The sequence below is a fragment of the Meleagris gallopavo genome, chromosome 5, assembly GCF_000146605.3.
Source record: "Meleagris gallopavo isolate NT-WF06-2002-E0010 breed Aviagen turkey brand Nicholas breeding stock chromosome 5, Turkey_5.1, whole genome shotgun sequence".
Taxonomy (NCBI): Eukaryota; Metazoa; Chordata; class Aves; order Galliformes; family Phasianidae; genus Meleagris; species Meleagris gallopavo.
The window spans coordinates 51,009,731-51,028,828 of NC_015015.2; the positions used below are offsets into that span (position 1 = coordinate 51,009,731).

The following is a 19,098-nucleotide window of genomic DNA, read 5'->3' on the forward strand; positions in this document are numbered from 1 at the left end:
TTCTGGATTTTTGTGTGGTTAATTTGCGGGAGGGCAGTGTATGTTCATACAAAATTTTTCAACTACCTGTTTATATTGGTGTCAGTAAGTACAGGTTAGGGAAAGGACTGTGAGCAGCTGGGGGCTGGCAGTGCACCTGGATCCCTTCTGCTGACACCTGGCTGGCACAGATACATAGAGGTCTATGGTACGTGGAGGGTCCCCTCACCTCTGCCCCCAGAGGTACGAGAGCAAAGTCTGCATGTCCCATTGCTGTAGGGTGGTCTTACTGCTGAGTGTGGTACAGTGATCATTAATTTTGGTTTTAGTACTATTTGATTGTGTTGCCGTGATTAACAGTGGTGTTTTTAAAGGTTAAGCCCAGCCTAGGTATGTTCATGCCCCTGCACGAATGATAGAAAATGGTGGCTTTACCCACTCTGTGCCTTCTATTTATACATATTGGAGTTTACATCCGTGAAATTCTTCTCTTTGCTGCATCCCTGTCATCCCTTCTTCCTGGAGTTCTCTCTGACCTTGGCATCCTTCCTGGCACTTCATGAACGATGTTTACTCTTCCTTTCCCTCTGCACGGCTTCAGCTGGCTGCAGCTTCACCCACCCCACTTTGCAAACTAGAGCACAGGACTGAGTTGCACACACTGTTGCCTCTCCACGGGCTTTCCTAGCAGCGCTGAGAGGTACTTGAGTTTGGATGCCATGCAAAGTAGCCTATTGAAATCAGCAGTGGCAGCTGGGGGTGGGGTCCTGCAGGGAATGGTTTCTTCTGCCTGCTGGTGGGCTGTAAGAACTGCAGCACGTTTTCACCCGAGGAAAGCAACTGCTGTGAAATTAGTGAGGCCACTGGGAGCTTTGCAAAACAAAGAGGAGGAATGTAATATCTGGAAAGCAAAGGTAGATCATATTAAAGTTTTTTCTAATGTTTGTAGGTCATGTTTCCTAGGTGCAGCTGGAGGGGCAGTGAAAAGAGGAGTGATGAGACTGAGACTGAAAAGCTCTCTCTAAAAGCAATCATAGAGCTACACCAGTTGACAATCTTTTACACTGAAGCCAGCACTTCCTCCAACCAAAATACAGCTAACGAGCCCTGAACATTGTATTGAAAAGAATTATTTCGGATATGGAACCTGGAGGAGCTTGCCCAGAGAGTTGGTGGATGCCCCATCCCTGGGGACAACCAAGGTCAGGTTGGACAGGGCTGTGAGCGCCTGATAGAGCTGTGGGTGTCCTTGTTCATTGCAGGGGAGTTGGAACAGATGGTCTTTAAGGGTCCCTTCCAACTCCAACGATTCTATGGTTCTATGACATGTAAAGCGCTAAATGTTTCACGTCTGAGGTTAATGATATTTACTGAATTATTCAAACAGTTAAAATTGAGTAAATCTTTAAAAATATTTTCAAACAAAAAGCCATATTTTTACGTAGACATTGGAATTTTCTGTAGGCTTGTCAGCTGAACCATTTCAGCGCTCTTGACCTGAAGTGACGTTTTCTTTCAGCTGATTTTACAGTCCTTTGGCACAGAGCATCAGCAGAGTGTTTTTCCTCTCAGGCATGAGGACCCGGGCTGTTCTGCTTCCATCCTTCTGTTGGCTGCTGGTGCCCAGACCCAGCAGCTTTGTTCTCGTGCAAACCAGAGTGTGATTTTGTAGTGATCTCTGCAGTGGTAGCAATGTTCCTATCCATTAGTAGCTCTTTGAGATGAGAGCACATTAAGCTGGCAGCTTCTTCATAGCAAACCTTCCGCATACGCGTTTAAAGATCTTCCACCGTGTAGTTTATACATGTTTCTAACTGGAGACCAAGCGTGGTTTTTAGAGGGAGTCTGCTAACCAGAGTGTATATGGCTGTGAGAGATGTATTTACTTTGTGTGTGGGAAGGTGGCAATTGATAGAAGGAGTCTTGTCTGCGGAACAGAAGTGGAGATATGAAGCAAATCACTTGTTTGCCCAGAACCTTGCCAGTCTTTTTTTTTCCCCCCTCAGATAAAACATTTTACATTGCTCCTCAAACCTGCTTTCATCCTAAATCACAGCTACAGCTGTAAGCTGTAGGGAGCTCAGAGAGTGTTGAGACACCACTCTCGGACATAGGGTTGGATTTGGGTGATGCTGTGGGCTTGGACTTGATGATGATCCTTGTGGGTCTCTTCCAACTTGAGATATTCTGTGATTCTATGATCCAAAACTGAAGGGAGCAGTAAGGACTGGCTCGTCTGCGGAGGACAGCAGGGGAAACATGGGCACTTTCCAGAAGCAGTTTGGACCCTTAGCATGGCTGCTTTGCTGGAGTTACCACTTCCCTGAGGGCAGAAAAAACCTGGCTCCAGCACAATGCTGACTTTAGCTTTCTGCTAACTTGAGCCTAAAAGGATAGCAGCAGCCTTCATCTTGACCGAGCCCTGCTTCAATGGTGGGGTGGTCCTGCTGGTGGGTAATCTGTATAAAGCAGTAAATTCAGGAGAGAGGAGGATGGCGAGCAGGCTTTGCATCTGCTCCACTACCTTCTTTTTGTATCCATTTTGCTCTATTTGAGTAATTATATCAAGCAGGTGGAGGTAAGCATCTAAGAACGGGGTAGCAACATCTAGATGGCAATTTGGGACTCTTAACTATTAGTATGCACCATGAAACTCGGAGGTTAAGGGGAACTAATCTGCAGCTGAAGGAGGAAGAAAGCAGAACCTGAAATGAATCTGCTGGTGTGTGCGCACCATCTCCTGTGTGCGTGGTTGGACATAACATCTGACTGCAGCAGGACAGCCACACCGGAGGTCCTCCAGGATGGTGAGTACATGGGAGAGCTCTTGAGAGTGCTGGGGTGGCAATGGGGGTAGGGATGCACTTTATACATATGAGAACCTCCAATCATTTGCTGGGGAAGATAGTGTGTACTGAAAATGCCTCATCCTTGTCTTTGAAATCCAAGAAAAGAATTGATGCTGATGGAGACAAGAAATAACAAAAAATATTTGGGGAGCTGGGAGAAACCAACCTAACAGTGGAAACAGCAGTCGCCTGTGTGTGCTGTGCAGGTTGTGGTGCAGACTTGTGTTCCTGCCTGTGGAGCAGCACTAAGCAGCGCTTGTATTTATTGTTCTTGAAACTGGCAGCTGGTAAAGCTCTGAAAGCTTAGAGGGAGCCATCGCTAATTACTGACCCGCTACAGTATTATTATTAAGAATTTTGCTTGTCTGCTGTGTTTTCTTTTGTGAAAATTAAACTCCGAGCGGTGCCCTCCCTCCCTGCTTCCTTCCTTCCCCCCATGTATTTAATACAGTTCTCACAAGTTCCTCGCAGCAGCTGGGAACACAGCCCAGCCAAAACCATCAAGAAAAGGACTTCATTTGAACCAAATGGCAGATGACTTTATTATGGCACATACAGATCTGTTCACTCTCATATTTCGAGAGAAATGCTGCTTTTTTTGAAGCCATTTTGTGGCTGTTGCTGAAAAAGAGAACTGAAACAAGTTGTTTCTCAAAGCTCAGTCCTTTTAAAGCCATCACACCTGCAGCCCCGCCGGGCTTCCCCTGGCCTGGATTGAGGGGCTGCTGTTTTGCTGTTATCCTTCTGCTCCTCCTTCAAAACCCCTTTGCCTCAGTTTCCTACCAAACTCCTTGGTCTCTTCAGCCTTAATAGCCCCTCATTTTCTTCCCACTAAATCTCCTGGCTCAGCGTTCAACCCAGACTAGTGTTGTTGTCACAGCTTTCTCCATTTGGACTACAAGCTCTTTGGGGTAGGGTAGCATGTCTTTCTACTGGGCTTAAAACATGAAGTGGGATTTCAAGGTCATGAGGACCTGACAGTTACCACACGACTCTCTCTGCGTTCCCCAAGTCAGTGTTTCACACCCACCTCCCCCATATCCCCGGACATCCTCCATTCTTTTATTCACTCCCCCTCGTTCTTCTGAGTTGGCCCCACAAGAAGACTTTGGGGCTATGCCCATGCTGCGTCCATGATCATAGAATGGCTTGGGTTGGAAGGGACCTCAAGGATCATCAAGCTCCAGACCCCTGCTGTAGGCAGGGCTGCCAACCTCCATATATAATACTAGACCAGATGGATGGGACAAGCCTGGCAAGACAAAACTAGCTACAACTAGCTCAAGTATGACCACCCACACAGCTATGGGTATCTCGTATCATCACAGCATGTTCATCTTCAGGCTACAAATGCCCAGCGGCTAAGGGATAGGAAGCTATAGTTTGGGAACCTGACAGGTGGTATCATCTGGCATCACTTCCTGAGATTTACCATATCCCAGGATGTGCTTCTTGCTTCTCAGCATGATAAACAACAGCTGACTGACTCCAGTGAGTAAGTTCACCTCTGGTGTGTGTGCAGTGCTGTCACACAGGCATCATTCAAAGGCACGTGTGAAGGGTTTGGATGTTTGAAAAGACAGAGCAGACAGGTGGCTAACTACCCTGCCCTACTGCCTGCTTTGAATTGGGACATAGTTTGGGATTTGCTCCTGTGGTTGCCTCTTCTGGTGATAAGACTAGGAGCAATCCTGTCTGGAAAAGAAGTTAACTAATTTCCTTGCCTCGTGATTATAGAGGGAAGGAGGAGTAAGGAGGGAGTTTCGCTTTTGCCCTATCTGGTTTATGTCCTATTAACAGAATCCCTTCTGAAAAAGACACCAGCATTGAAGACAACTCATGTGCATTAGGAAGAAAGGAGGAGTCTGAGAGCTGCCCATGGCAGGGAGTAGGACTAGATGGCCTTTCACAGAATCACAGAATGGCCCGGGTTGGAAGGGACCTCAAGGATCATGAATCTCCAACCCCCTTGCCACATGCAGGGCCACCAACCTCCCCATTTTAATACCAGACCAGGCTGCCCAGGGCCCCATCAACCTGGCCTTGAACACCTCCAGGGATGGACGGGGCATCCACAACCTCTCCGGGCAGCCTGGTCCAGCACCTCACCACTCTCAAAGCAAAGAACATCCTCCTGACATCTAAATCTTCCCTCCCTCAACTTAAAACCATTTCCCCTTGTCCTGCTAGGTCCCTTCCAACTCAAACGGTTCTATGACTCTGTAATAATAGTCAGACACACAATGACATTGGTGTTGTACAGCATCACCCATGGTTTTTGCACTTAGCTATTAATGGTTGGCAAACGTGTTAGCCTACAGCGGGATAAAGTGGGTGTCAGAGGATAACCTGAAAAGGCAGTGATGCAGTTGTTTACACATTAATTACTGCAGAGGTTTCTCTGTGTAGACAGCACAGGGAAAAACTGCAGGGGACTGTCTCTCTCCCCCTTTGGAATCTGTTAGTGTCACTCAAGATCCATAACACACAGAGAACGTTGCACACATTCGTACTTTAATCTCAAAGCACTATATAAAGCAATGGCAGTGACCTGCTTTTTTCAGTCTGTAACTGGCTTTCTACAAATGCTGCCATAAAGCTTTATTTTCTCCCTTGCATGCATTTCTGTTTTTCAGATTGTAAAAAGAGCATTAAAAGCATCCCCGATGGTTAATGAGTCTTCCAACGTGAAATTAAGCGTGAACAATCAAAAAGATGTCAAAATGGTAATTATTGAGATGCACTACATTTGCTCACAAGAGCTGAGATGACGTTGATGCTTCTGAAAAGACAGAGCAGATAAAGAAGAATGATTTTATTGCTTCTTGTGGTAATCTTTGTAGATTTTAATCCTACTTGTAAGCAAGTGAATGACAAACCCCTCATTGATTTATCCAGTAGGATGATCAAACCTTGCCAAGCAGGAGTAATGTGGACTCCAATCCTGCAGCCCTCACTCAGAACAGTGAGCCTTGCTCGTGCAAAAATAGTCTCACTTCCTTCATTAGCACAGGTGCTAATGAGAGCCAAGTGAGTAAAAGGTATTGGTATTTCTTCTCCTGCTGTAAATAAGCACTGATTACACGCAGTTCCTCTTAACGTGCTGTATTCCATGTAACACAAAAGGAATTTGGTCTATATAACATGCTGAAATTCATTCTAAGGCCTCACTTACCCTACCTTGCAAAGCCTGTTGCTGTCTGACGCTGGGCAGACTGTCCTTCAGGCTTGGTCTCACCATAAGAAGCTTCTGGAATCACTTGATTAATTTGGCATGCTTGTAGCACCTGGCATTACAGCATGAGAGTATGGTGACAGCCAAGATATGATTTCAAAACACACCTCTGGCCTGAGAAATGTCTTCTAAAACCTGTGCTTCACTGTTCCCAGGGTGAAATTCACAACCATTAAAAAGTGGTGGGATTCTCTTTGCCATCAGTGAAAAGGAGAACAAGCAGGAAGGCAAAATTTTAAGTTGATAGTTGGCATAAAAGCATTTTTCTCTATCTAGGTCAAATCACTGCCTGAAATTGATGACAGCACTGTAGATCTTGAAAAAAGCATAGAAAATGAAAAGTAAGAGACTCTATTCACATAGAAACAGAAACAGATGCTTTCAGAGCAAATTGGCTTCCACTCAATTTTCATATGTGCCATTTCAGGAGTTCACATTTACAGCTACAGCCTCTTGACTTCTCCTTCCCAGACTCACTTCTCCTGCCCAGAAGGGTCCAAATGCTCAGCTCTGAATTGCACATTGCCTTCCATGGGGTGGGGAATTCTCCCAGCTCCATTTCTTCCCCATGACTTTATGAATTTCCTCTTTATGGTCCTACTGCACTTGATCTCACAGTTAATTCTGTGCTGTGGATTTTCTTGCTTTGTTTTTTTTTGATGGAGATACTGTTGAACACCCATTTGTCCCTCACTAAACTAAAAATAGTCAACGTCAAACTAATTTGAGGGTCTGAGAGGAAAAGCTCATTTTTGACATGCTGGCACACGAAAAATTAAAAGATAACTAAACTCAGGGTCCTTACACAAACCAACCCCTATTTAGGTCATGGTCCTCATCTGAAGTGATGCTCTAGGAATGCTGTCTGCCAGCAGCTGAAAGCACTAATGTTCAATGGTTTTAATTTACTCACCTGTGACAGGTAGTTATCCATTAGCTGCTGTTTGGGTGACTAAGGTGGGTGCTTAATTCTTATCCGGTTTGGATTCTGTTCCAGTTTCAAATCTCTGGGGTAATTTTGATGCTTGGTTTTGTTGCCCTGATGGCTGTTTACTTCATGAGAGCAGACAGCACAGTTGATCTTAAGGGAGAAGAAACAGTTGTCAGTGTTTACCAAGAGATGAAGGATGAAGAACTCTATGAAGATTTCCAGAGAACCACAGTAACTGAGGAGGACACAAATAGATCCAATGATTCCTGCAGGTAAGCTAGGCGTAATGGCTCGTGGAGAAGTAATCAGCAGGTGGAGAAATAGCTACAACAGCATTGTTTGGATGCAGGGTCACTATTAGTAATCCTCTGCTGAGGGGTGGTAGGAATACTAACACAGCTCTACTATGGTCCTGTGCTTGAAGGCTCAACATACCCCTAAACATCCTCCCTTTACAGCAGAACGAGAGGCAGCAGGGTGAGCAGAAAGTACTGTACATCATGGCAGGTGCATGGTTTCCTGCTCAGGCCACAGCTGCTAACTTCAAACTATACAATTGCTGTTGCAGCTTTGAACTTGTGGAAAGCGTTCCTTACGACTTAGCTTTTGAGATAAATAGCACTGCAGCCAAACCCTTGTACCGCGCCTGGATGAACCTCCTTGATATAGCCCAGGAAGAAATCCATGTGGCTTCTTACTACTGGTCCCTTACTGGGAAAGACATCAGTGTTAATGACTCATCTTCAAAGCAGGTAGGCTGAAATCAGTGATTGAGGTTGTACATCTCGTGTCTATGTGGTGGATGGCAGACTGACTGTATGGCCTGCCTTAAGCCACTTAAAATGGGGACTCCTATTGTAGAGTTGTTCTCTTGGACACTCTGGCTCCTCTGCAGAGAGCAGATGCCACAGTCTTGTTTGCTGCTGTGGGCAGAGCTGCTGCCTTCCTCCTGAGGTGCTTCTTTATAGTCCTCAGGACCCCGGCCCCTTCCTCCCAGGGCGCCTGGTGGTGTAGGTGGACTCACATCCTGCACTTGAGAAGTGGCAGATGTGGGGCTGAGCCCTGCCTCCTTTCAAGGGACAGCCCAGTCCAGCACCTTACCTATATAATCAAATGCAAAAAATAACACACAATGCATTGTGCAGGGTGAAGAAATTCTGAAGAGATTTGAGAAATTACTTGCAGAGAATGTCTCCCTGTACATTGCAGCAAGTATGCCAACTTTGGCTATGAATTCAACTGACCTTGAGCTTTTAGAGAAAAAGGTAATTGTCTCACACAGTGGTGTCCTCTGAACTTCAGTATTGCTAAAATGCATCTGAGATAAACTGGCTGCTGAGACTTATGCCAGCAATGTGCTTTCATGGCTCTGAACTTGAAGCCATGCTGTTCATGGAACGAGCGCTGCGTATTCACTGCTTCTCGATTTCTGTCTGCACTGTTGTGCCCTCAAAGTTTTTTTGTTTGTTTGTTTTTGTTTTTTGTTTTGTTTTGTTTTTTGTAAAGTTCTATTGTTTTTCTATGTTATTGTTTTTTCTAAGTTTACTTTATGTCCCAGCAATCGATGCCTGTGAGTTTTGGTTGCAAATGGCTGCAAGCATTAGAGATCTAGACTTGTTGCCAAGAGAAGACCAGCAGACTGTGAAGGGTCTGGAGCACAAATCTTATGGGGTGTGGCTGAGGGACCTGGGGTGGTTCAGTCTGGAGAAGAGCGGAGGTTCAGGGGAGATCTTATCGTTCTCTACAGTGGCCTAAAAAATTGTGTTGAGGTGAGGGTTGGCCTCTTCTCTCGGGTAATAACAATAGGATAAGAGGTAGTGGTCTTAAGTTGCAGCAGGGGAGGTTCAGGTTGGATATTAGGGAAAATTTCTTCTCGGAGAGTGGTGATGCGTTTGACACAGGCTGTCCAGGGAGGTGGTGGAGTCACTGTCCCTGGAGGTGTTCAAGAAAAGGGCAGATGTGGCACTGACATGGTCTAGAGCAATAACAGGTGTGGGCTGTTGGTCGGACTAGATGATCTTATTGGTCTTTCCAACCTTAATGATTTTGTGGTTCTATGACTGCACGTTCTGGCTGTCAGAGAGACAGTGCTGTATACCACCTCTATCTAAGCTTGCTTCTTCTTCCCCATCTTTAGGAGCTCATATAAAAAAAATTGACTTTGGACGTTTGACAGGAGGAGTATTGCACAGCAAGTTCTGGATCATAGATATGAAACACATATATATTGGTAGTGCAAATATGGACTGGAGATCTTTATCTCAGGTAAGCTCTGCTGTTGCATATTCAAACTCTTGGGGGGGGGGGAATTAACGTCCAAGAACACAACAGAAAATCCTAACAATGTCAAATGTTGACCGAGAGGGACAAACAGCAAAGAATCCACTGAGGGAGGAGGAGGAGCTTTCTGGGGCTGTGACACAGCGTGCTGTCTTTGCAGGTGAAAGAGTTTGGTGCTGTGATATACAACTGCAGCTGCTTAGCCACAGATCTCTGGAAGACATTTAAAACTTACTGGGATCTTGGACATGCTAGTGCTACCATCCCATCTCCTTGGCCTCAAAACTATTCTACCCACATTAACAACTCTCGGCCTCTGGAAGTAGAATTTAATGGAACCTTGACAAAAGTCTATTTTTCTGTAAGTATGCTTTAAAATAACAAGACAGACTATAAATTATGGTTAAGGTTTGACCAGAAAAGTGTTTTTAGTGCTCCTTAGCTGCTTCTGCTCTAGATGGATAATAATTAAGTCAACAGGTTACTACTGAAGGAATACAGGTTAACATGGCTTGGGTTATCAGGTTGTCCAGTAAGGATAGGGCGCAGGTCTCCTGTGGGCTTAATGTATCAGTGAGTATCTGACCCACTGGGACTTGGAAAGCACGAGGAATACCCTGCCTTAAATGCTTTATGGTATTGCAATCAAAACTGAACAGACTCAAATGTGAATCCATCACAGTTTAACAAAAGAATGAAGTCACTGACCTGCATGTTTTCTTCTGACAGGCTTCTCCTCCTGCATTTTGTCCAGAAGGTCGCACCCATGACCTCTTCGCTATTATCAGTGTTATCAGCGCGGCACATAAATTTGTCTATATTTCTGTTATGGACTATTTCCCTACCAGCCGTTTTGTTCACCCAGAAAGGTATGATTTTAATCCTGACCAAACTGGTTGGCTTCCAAACTTGGGCTATTTCAAGGGAAAATGTATGATTCTCTCCCCAGCACCAACTTTTTTTTTTTGACTAAAAAGAGCTGAGGCTTTGCTCCACGTTCATGATTGCCTTGTAGACTGTTCAACTTGTGATGTACAGGAAGAATGTTTTACCATACTACCCCTGTGCTTTTCTAGCATTTTGAAGCAGCTTCCTCTGCCCTTCAAACAGCAAGAAAACTGCAAAATGCCAGACTAGGGACAGTTGGGTCTAGCTCTATTAAAAATACAGTGCACCAGCTCTTTGAATAGAGGAAGGAATGGGAACAGCGGAAATATATATGTATCAGACTTCTCAAAGAAAATATTGCTTTGCCCCCTTCTTCTGCTCCTGTCTCTTCCTTACAGTTCTTCCGAGGACTCCTGACTTCTTGCTCTACTGCCTGCTCGATACACCTGAATCATGCTGTAGAACCCAGTTCTTAACTGTTCTTGCTCACCTCTGCACTGGTAGTTGAGGTAGTCCCCACGAAAAGTTCTGAGCTGTTATTTTCCTTTTCTACTATCTCATCTTGAACATCTAAGTTTGTCAGGAGTGCTGGGTGTATGGAGGCAAATTTCTGACAGAAGAGGTGCAGTGGTCACTTGGAGTGACTAAATTGTTTGGTGGACCACTGAGTTGCCCAAGGTCCCAGCAGAATTGTGCATACTTTGTACATCAGCTCTGATCTGAGTAACAGAAAGCTATTCAGTCATGGGCCAGCTACAAAGATTCCAATCCTCTTTGATAAGCTTGAATTAGAATATATATGTGCAACAAAGGGCTTTGAGTATTACCTGCTTACAACATCTGTGGGCTTTCCAATCATCTAAATAATCTGACTGAGAAAGTAGCCCAAGCAAACCAATTACATACGAGGTGGCTTGTCAAGAATAGAGTGAGCCCTAGGTTACCAGTTTGCCATAATTTTATCATGCATCATGTCCTCTGGAATGACTGTGGCCTGTGCCATTCAGCTGTGAAGCACAGTGTGTACATGAAGTGTGAAGGCTAACAGAGATAATTCTGCTGTCCTGGAAACAAAACCTCTAAGGCCAGTTTTCTCCTGGAGGATCTTTTTGTAAATCCAACAGCTGAGAGGATTTTCAGTTTCTGTGTTGTTGAACGTGTGGGTTTCTCATTTCCTGCTTTTAACTAAGATTAGGTTCACAGAAACTCTTTTTTTCCCTGTAGGAATGGAAGTGCTAATACTACTCATACTTCATCTGAAGCCTTAAATCCAACATTTTTGACATCTAGGGCCTGATCTGATGTGAACAGGAGTTTGAAAGACCGAGGGGGAGCAGTGCTGAGCCTCTGGCTATCTCCACAGCAACCAGCTACAGCGGGGTGAATTGAGGCTGATCAGTTCAGCTTTGGTCTCTCCAGCAGCTGAGACAGGGGAATAAAACTGCTGTCCTAATGCCTGAGTGTTAATCAACTAGGAACCAATGCGCCAAAAAAATGGAAGCTGAATTAAAGCTGAAGGGAGCAAGAAGAGATCTTTACAAAAAACCCTCTTCTCTCTACCCACCTGCTTTTCTCTAGATACTGGCCAGCCATTGACAATGCTCTGAGACGTGTGGCTTTCAACTATAGAGTACAAATCCGGCTTCTGGTCAGCTGCTGGACCCACACCGACCCATCCATGCTCCACTACCTGAGGTCCCTGCGTGCTCTCAACAACCCTCACACCCACTTGAGTGTCAGCGTGGTATGATAACATGACAGTAACCTACTGACTGAGGACTTGGTGGTCTTCTTAACGATCCTTGTTTGTATGGACTATCTCAGGTGGCTCTAGTATCAGTTTTTTGGTAGTTGAGAGCTCTTCTACCTGCCTCTACGTATTGAGGCATTTTTTTCTACAATAAATATTACACACAGGCTGTAGGCACTAGAATGGAAAGCACAGAGTGAGGAGAGGGTTCAGGCTGGATATTAGGAAACGTTTATTTTCCAAAAGATTGGTGAGGTGTTGGCACAGCTGCCCAGGGAGGTGGGGGAGTCACTGACTCTGGAGGTGTTCAGGAAAAGGGTAAATGTGGTACCAAGGGACATTGTCAGTGGGCAGGTGAGGGTGGACTGGGGTTGGACAAGATGATCTTAGTGGTCTTTTCCAACAATAATGATTCTACTATATGGAAGCTCCCAGCACAGTGCACTTACCAGGACAGAAAGAAATAGCAGAAATGAGGTTTTTACCAAGGGAAAGAAAAAAAATCACACAGAAATCTAGATTTTAGTAAGATTTCACACAAAAAGTTTGGCATTATTGATATCTGCAGTACTCCCTTGCATGTGATCAGCCCATTTTAGCACAAAATAAGAGTGGCAATCAGTGGTAAATGCAGATCTATTAAACAGCTGCCTAAAACAGCACTTAATTGTCTGCCCTGTAATGATAATAGCTGTGTCACTAATGGAACATTGTGAAGCAAACATTATCCTTATCTGATCTCAATTGCTTATCAAATTTTATGTATAGTGAAAATAGTTTTTGTTAGTTTTCTTGGGTAAGAGTAAAATCTCTTTTATGGTACATTTAATACCAGTGTGAGGATTACTCTCTTATTTCTCTAGCATTCTTTTCTATGAAAATAGAGGGAATCTGCACTGCCCTATTTCTCATATGATATTTCTATGTATGTTTTGATTTCTCTCCATCCAGAAACTCTTCATTGTTCCGGTTTTGAATCACACAAATATTCCTCATGGGAGAGTGAATCACAACAAATTTATGGTCACAGATAAAGCAGCCTATATTGGTGCGTATTCTGTGATTATGACAGCTTAAAGCATCTTCAGTTCTGTAGGGCTGAGATTGGGATGGGATGAGCTTCAATATCAAAAAAGAGGTCACTTTGCCATAGAAAGTTGATAAACATAACAAAATATTATGTCAGAATGTCTGCTTTGACAGGAGTAGAGGTGGAAAAGCGAGAAATATAATGTAGGTTAAGTTCAAGAGGAGATTATCTCATATGACTGTGAACCATTAAGAACAGAGTATGCTGAGTCTGAGCGTGCAGTTTGTAACAAGCACAGTGGGAACTTCACAAACGGTGTGCTCAGAATGATGCAGTGATAGCTAATGCTCTGGTATAGAACATCACTGTGCTTTAATAAAAAGGAATTGCTAGGAGGGTTTAATTCCACACACTATTTGCTGAACTGAATTCTAGGAATGGAAATGAGGAAACTCTAGTGTCAGCTGTTGCTCTATTCCTGAAAATCGGGATGGTGTTATTTTCGTGCTCTTTGATTCAAATGCCTCTAAAATGGAATGCAGAAGGAGTCTGTCATTTCAGTCAGTCCATACTCCAAGCAGTGTGGCCAGACCTTCCGACAGACTTGCAGCTCCAATCACCTTTAATGACACCTTGCTTCTTATTAAGTTGTATCTTGAAGATAGATGTGCAGATAAGTTTTTCATGCCTGAGCATCCTCTTCAATTGACAGATTTTTCTGGCAAAGGTGAACACCAGAAGAAATGCTAAGTGCTAAAATACATGTAAAATATTTTTTACTCGATGTTTGATTTTTCTGGATGGTGGTGGTTTTGGAGAGAACCCTACACAATGCTTGTAGGTGGATCTCAGCTTTGCCTGGTCTAAAAGCAGGCACTGCATACTGAGCTCAGAACAGCTGATGAGGATGTATTGATCAGGGATCCAATTTCTCCTCTTGTTTTCCTTTAACGTGTAAAGATCTGTTCTGAAGCTCATTTTTTGCTAGGCCTTTGCTTCTGATGGAATACGAAGTGCTTGAGGCTATTTTATTAGTTGCATGCTGCCCCACAGATTAAACAATTAGGTAGATTGAGGATTTTTTGTTTTTAAATGCAGAGCCCCATATCAAACCCCAGCTTTTACCCTCTGCATATACAAATACTTCACTCTAGTCCTACATTTATAATGAGCAGATAACACAGGGTAAGGCATCAGAAGCCTTAGGGCAGCAGTCAACACTGCTCTGAAACCTGAGATGTGCAGTAAGAAAGAGCTGACCTGATTTTTTGCTGCTTGTTGGCCCTCATGAGATCTGCAGTTGTACAGCACCTCAGCAAAGCGAGGCAATGCGTACTTAACAAGTACAGAGATCAAACAAATCACTGTTTGAATGTTTACTAATTAGCCCCTTTTGCATTATGTAGGGACTTCCAATTGGTCAGAAGATTACTTCACTAACACAGCCGGCGTGGGACTAATTATCAAGCAGAGTTCAACCAACCTGCAGAGGAGGCAACAGCCTGTCCAGGAACAATTAAAAAGCATTTTTGAGCGAGACTGGAATTCCAAATATTCAGTGAATGTGGAGGATGTGCAAGGTCAGAAAGACTGCAACTGGAGAGACAGACTCTGATGTGAACAGGAGAATACATTTTTTTAGAAAGAAATACATATCTGGATGTTGTTCCTGTGCAAAAAGAGCAGCTTTCTGCTTTATGGCTTTTATCAGAGAAATTTCTTCCTGGTGGTGTCCACACTGCCTGACAATGTGGGAACTTCTAGTAGTTGAGCCTTCCTACTCCTCAGCCAGTGTGTGATGTTTCCTTTGCTGTGTACCATTAGCCCATCTCAGAGTTAATGAAATGCATACAGTGTTGTAGCACAGTCTGCCTGATATTAAAGAAAACACGGAAGGTATGATCAGATCTGAATACACTAGAGAAGTGCATCACTATTGCTGCACTGTGCTTATCTTGGGATGCCATATATTCAACCATAATGTTCTACTAATGCTGTTTGCTTGTGTGTTAAACATTTTTCAAATAAAGTCCTGGTCACTGTAAGATTTGAATAATCGCAACAACAAGGTCAGATTTTTAAAAGCATCTAGGCACTTGTGGCACAAGGAATGTGTTTAGATTCAGCATTTATAATCAGGCTGGATGGGGCTCTGAGCACCTGCTGGAGCTGTAGGTGTCCTTGTTCACTGCAGGGGGGTTGGACTAGGTAGCCCTTAATTCAAATGATTCTATCACTGCTCTTCACCAGTTGTACTTCACAGGTTTATTATCCTGCACTAACAAATACATCTGGCCACAAAGTGCAGGAATACGTGCATTCAGGAACAACACCTGCTCAGATTTGACTCACTACAAGGAGCATACGTGAACAGTCAGTGATTTTGAAAAACCTTCTGAGACTTTGCATGTTTCGGCATAACTATTTTCGATAGAGGAGTGCACTCCTCTAGATGGCACTCGAAGCTATGTTTTCACTGCTTTTGAGAGGGTAAATTTTACATGAACAGGAAAACTTCTTTCTCCTTCCCTTAAGAGACCAAACCTGACAATGCTGGATAAGTTGCGTAGTGGAGCAGTTTCTGGGTAAGGTAAGAGAATGGAATGTTGGGATAAGGTTCAACTACGAGGGAAAAATGGATGCTTATTACAGTGACCTTTATTTTCTTTACTGTCATCACCTGTATTGTTTTTTTTTCTCCACAGATGAAGGAGAGTTTTCCAATTAAGACAATTAACTGGATCTCAGTGGAACTTGAGCTTGGTTTCTTGGTATCTTCTCTTTGCTTGATCGCTATTAAAATGGTAGAACATGGTGAAAATTATAACTGGGCCTTGAATCTCTCAGTATTTTCATTTTTTCCACTTGCAAAATAATATTTATCTTTATCCTTATCCTCCCACCCATCGCTTGTCTCATTTAGACTGTGATTTCTTTACGTTAAAGACTTTCCCAAATGTAATTAATTAGTATTTTTAATTATCATCTACTAACTTCAGATGGATTTCTCTATTTTGGAGGTCAACTAAACTCTAGTTGCAGGCAGTTCAGATAGCTTTTTAATACTGATCCAGTCATCTCTTTTCTGAGAGTACTTGGCTCAGTGAAATGCCTAGCAGGCTCCACAGGTCAGTATGTTTGGATAGGACTACTAAGTCATCTGAGTTCATGTATTATCCCAAAGCATTAGCATTATGTGTTTTCAATCCCCTCACCCACAATTTGCCCTTTGCAGTTGTTCCAGAAAAAGCATACCTGAGTTGTTTTCATTCAGGTATTGAGAAAACCTTTCCTGTGTCAATTACGCTACATCAATGTATATCTAATTTTTTTAATAGTATTTCCGTATCCCCTGGAATATAGCTCTTCTGTAAGGGGCACTGACTACCAGATATCTGTTTTATTTTGTTCAGTATTAACTTTAGCATTTGGAATGAGAGGTGATGGCTTTAAGTTGCTCCAGGGGAAGTTCAGGTGGGATATTAGAAAACATTTCTTAGAAAGAATGGTGAGGCATTGACACAGGCTGCCCAAGGAGGTGGTGGAGTCACCGCCTCAGGAGGTGTTCAAGAAAAGGGCAGATGCAGCACTGAGGAACATAGTCATGGTGGGGGTTGGTTGGTACTTGGACTGGGTGATTTTAGTGGTCTTCGCTAACCTCAATGATTCGATGATTCTCTGACATCAGAAGTTCTACTCCAAATATAACTAGGAAATAGTCAACCAACGGACGTATTATTACATAGGAAAAGGTTCTGCACCAGAGGGTGGTGGGCATGAAAGAGGCTCTGCAGGGCAGTGGGCCTGGCCCCAAGCTGCTGGAGTTCAAAAAGTGCCTGGACAGTGTTCTCAGACACGATCTGATTTTAGTGTGGGCCTGAGTGGAGCCAGGGGTTAGACTCAGTGATCCTTATGGTTCCCTTCCAACTCAAGATATTCTATCATTCTTTGCACTCATGTCTCAACAATGTGGGATATCGCAGGGTTGGGGAGGCAAACTATCTGTCTTTTCAAGGTGTTTACACCTTCCTTTGCATGTGCAGTTGTACGGCTGTTTGTCTGGACGCAGATGTTTAGCAGAACAGCCCACTATTGCAGGTGTTAAAAATGAAGTAGCATTAACCAAGGAAACCTAACACAATTTCAAAAAAAACAACAAAAACAAACCCAACATTCTCAGACCAGGTAGGTGGAGCCAGAACCACAAGAGTCTGTTGACAAAAGTATGAAGTATGTGTGTTTTGAAGATTCGTCTCTGTTCCTTGCACTCTTTTGGGCTCTGTCTTTAGCTATTCCTGTGGTCAGACCCTTAAGTTATGCCTTATTAATCTGGTTGGTTTTTTTTTTTCCCCTAACTTCTGCTTCCCCTTAAGCTGTCAGGAGCCCATTTAGAGGAAGGTTTTATTGTTGCTTTTTTCTCTCCTCTTCCTTCCTCATGTAGTGCATTCATCTTTTAAAAACAGAGTAGTGAGTCTTGCTCTGTGGTTATTGCTGTCTCAGAGCTTTAACTGACCTCATCCTTTCTGCAAAGCTGCAGAAATGGAGAACGCCTCAAGTCCCACATGGTTACACAACCAAGTACATTTCCTTTATAACTAAATTTCTGAACAATTTGCTTTGTCTCTTTTCCCTGTTGTAAATAGAACGTGGAGAAAGAAAATATAGGATGAGAAAAGCACCATAAAGAAGCATGACTACACACGCAAATCTACAAAACTCAGAAATGCAATGGGTGAAAAGTCTCAAATTAGTTTGTATCCAACACCATCATATTTAGAAACCACGCTGCCATTAGGCAGTCATTTCAGCAGAGAGTGGGTGATGATCAAATCTTATGCAAATTTAGGCTGGCATTTCCAGCTGTAGTTTTGAGAGTGAGCCAATGTTAGTGGCACTAGCAGTAACTCAGGCTACTCATGTTATTTTTCCATGTAGTGAATTTATTGTGAATTAAGAATGTAGTGTTTTAATGATACATATGAAGGCCGTCATATATGCACTCTGGTTTTGGCTGTGCACTTGAGAGAAGCATTAATATAAACAAAGAGGTAAATAACTATATACATCTTCTTTCCCAAAAAATATCTGAAGCAATTCCACCAAAGCATGGCAGATCATTCTGTGCATTTAACTATTCAGTAAATATACACATAAAAATTTATTTATCCACATTTTTATAATAGTTATCACCATTATTTGGGTACCTTAAGAATGTGAAATATTTTTTTTTTGTCTTGAATTTATTTATTTATTAATCTTTTAAGGCTAAATATGACCCACCACAATAATTAAAAAAAAAACAAAAACATGGGAAGAGAGGAAGGGGTAAAGTCTCTGTCTGTCTACACTAGTATTTTGTTTTTATTCTGCTTTTTAAAGTGATTGTGGAGAGTATATGTTTACTTTAGCTGAAATACAGAAAGATGCTTTAGTAAGAAAGCAAAAATAAGTCAGAGAGATCCAAAATCTAAACAGGTAAATATAATTCTCATAGTACTAGTTTATACTCTGCTCTGCAAATAATATATCATCTAACCCTAACTGGCGTGTTTTTGAGAAGCGTATTTAACAAGACATTTTGCTGTCATTGAGTCTTTCAAAGGTTTACTTTCATGGTTCAGGTATCTTTTCAGACCTTATTAGAACTATGAACTCTCCTCTACCTGTTCTTGCCTTTGGAGCAGATTTGGAAAGATCACTATTTTTATTAGTGCAGAGTTGAATAATTAATGAATATACAGATGGCATAGTATATCCAGGAGCTTGGCTGATGTAATTATTATATTAGAGTAGGAAAAGAAAGACACTCACCCTATCCTCGGCTCACAAAATAGACTCCAGTGGAGCAGATCTCCAGAAGAGATCCTTCCCCCCAGCAGTCAGCTCTTAAATGGGTCTAGGAGAGGTGGAGCCAGACTCCACCCTTTCCTGCAGCACAGGTGAATTGCCTTCACCTGTGCTCCTGTGGCTGACTCATTGCTTGCCTCAGGTGATCAATCACAGGTTCAGGCTGTGGTTCAGCAGCCCCATACAACAGTATAGCACATTCAAGTACAGGAAGATTTAGGTGTGGTAAATTCTCTTCAAGGAACTGTTTTCATAAATATCACCTGTAGGTTTTGTTTAATTTTTGGTTACTGGCAAATTAGGAATTTT

The 19,098-nt window shown here is 43.0% G+C and overlaps 1 protein-coding gene across 5 annotated transcripts; it reads left to right on the forward strand.

Annotated features, from left to right (window-relative positions):
• The first annotated feature begins 2,649 nt into the window (after positions 1-2,649).
• PLD4 (phospholipase D family member 4) lies at positions 2,650-15,790 on the forward strand. 5 transcript variants are annotated; one of them, XR_004159988.1, is made up of 12 exons: positions 2,650-2,786; positions 5,465-5,554; positions 7,061-7,266; positions 7,563-7,746; positions 8,140-8,258; positions 9,130-9,259; positions 9,435-9,635; positions 10,004-10,143; positions 11,741-11,906; positions 12,864-12,960; positions 14,349-15,532; positions 15,648-15,790. XR_004159988.1 is itself a non-coding variant. In XM_010711988.3 (11 exons), the coding sequence occupies exons 1-11, from the start codon at positions 2,784-2,786 to the stop codon at positions 14,555-14,557; spliced, it is 1,545 nt and encodes a 514-aa protein (XP_010710290.1). In that variant the 5' UTR covers positions 2,650-2,783; the 3' UTR covers positions 14,558-15,781. The 5 variants fall into 5 exon arrangements, 4 of the variants coding, with proteins under 4 accessions (XP_010710290.1, XP_019471467.1, XP_019471469.1 ...); XM_010711988.3 differs by having other exon boundaries at positions 14,349-15,781; XM_019615922.2 differs by lacking the exon at positions 2,650-2,786 and having other exon boundaries at positions 5,464-5,554; positions 7,131-7,266; positions 14,349-15,781.
• Positions 15,791-19,098: the final 3,308 nt, after the last annotated feature.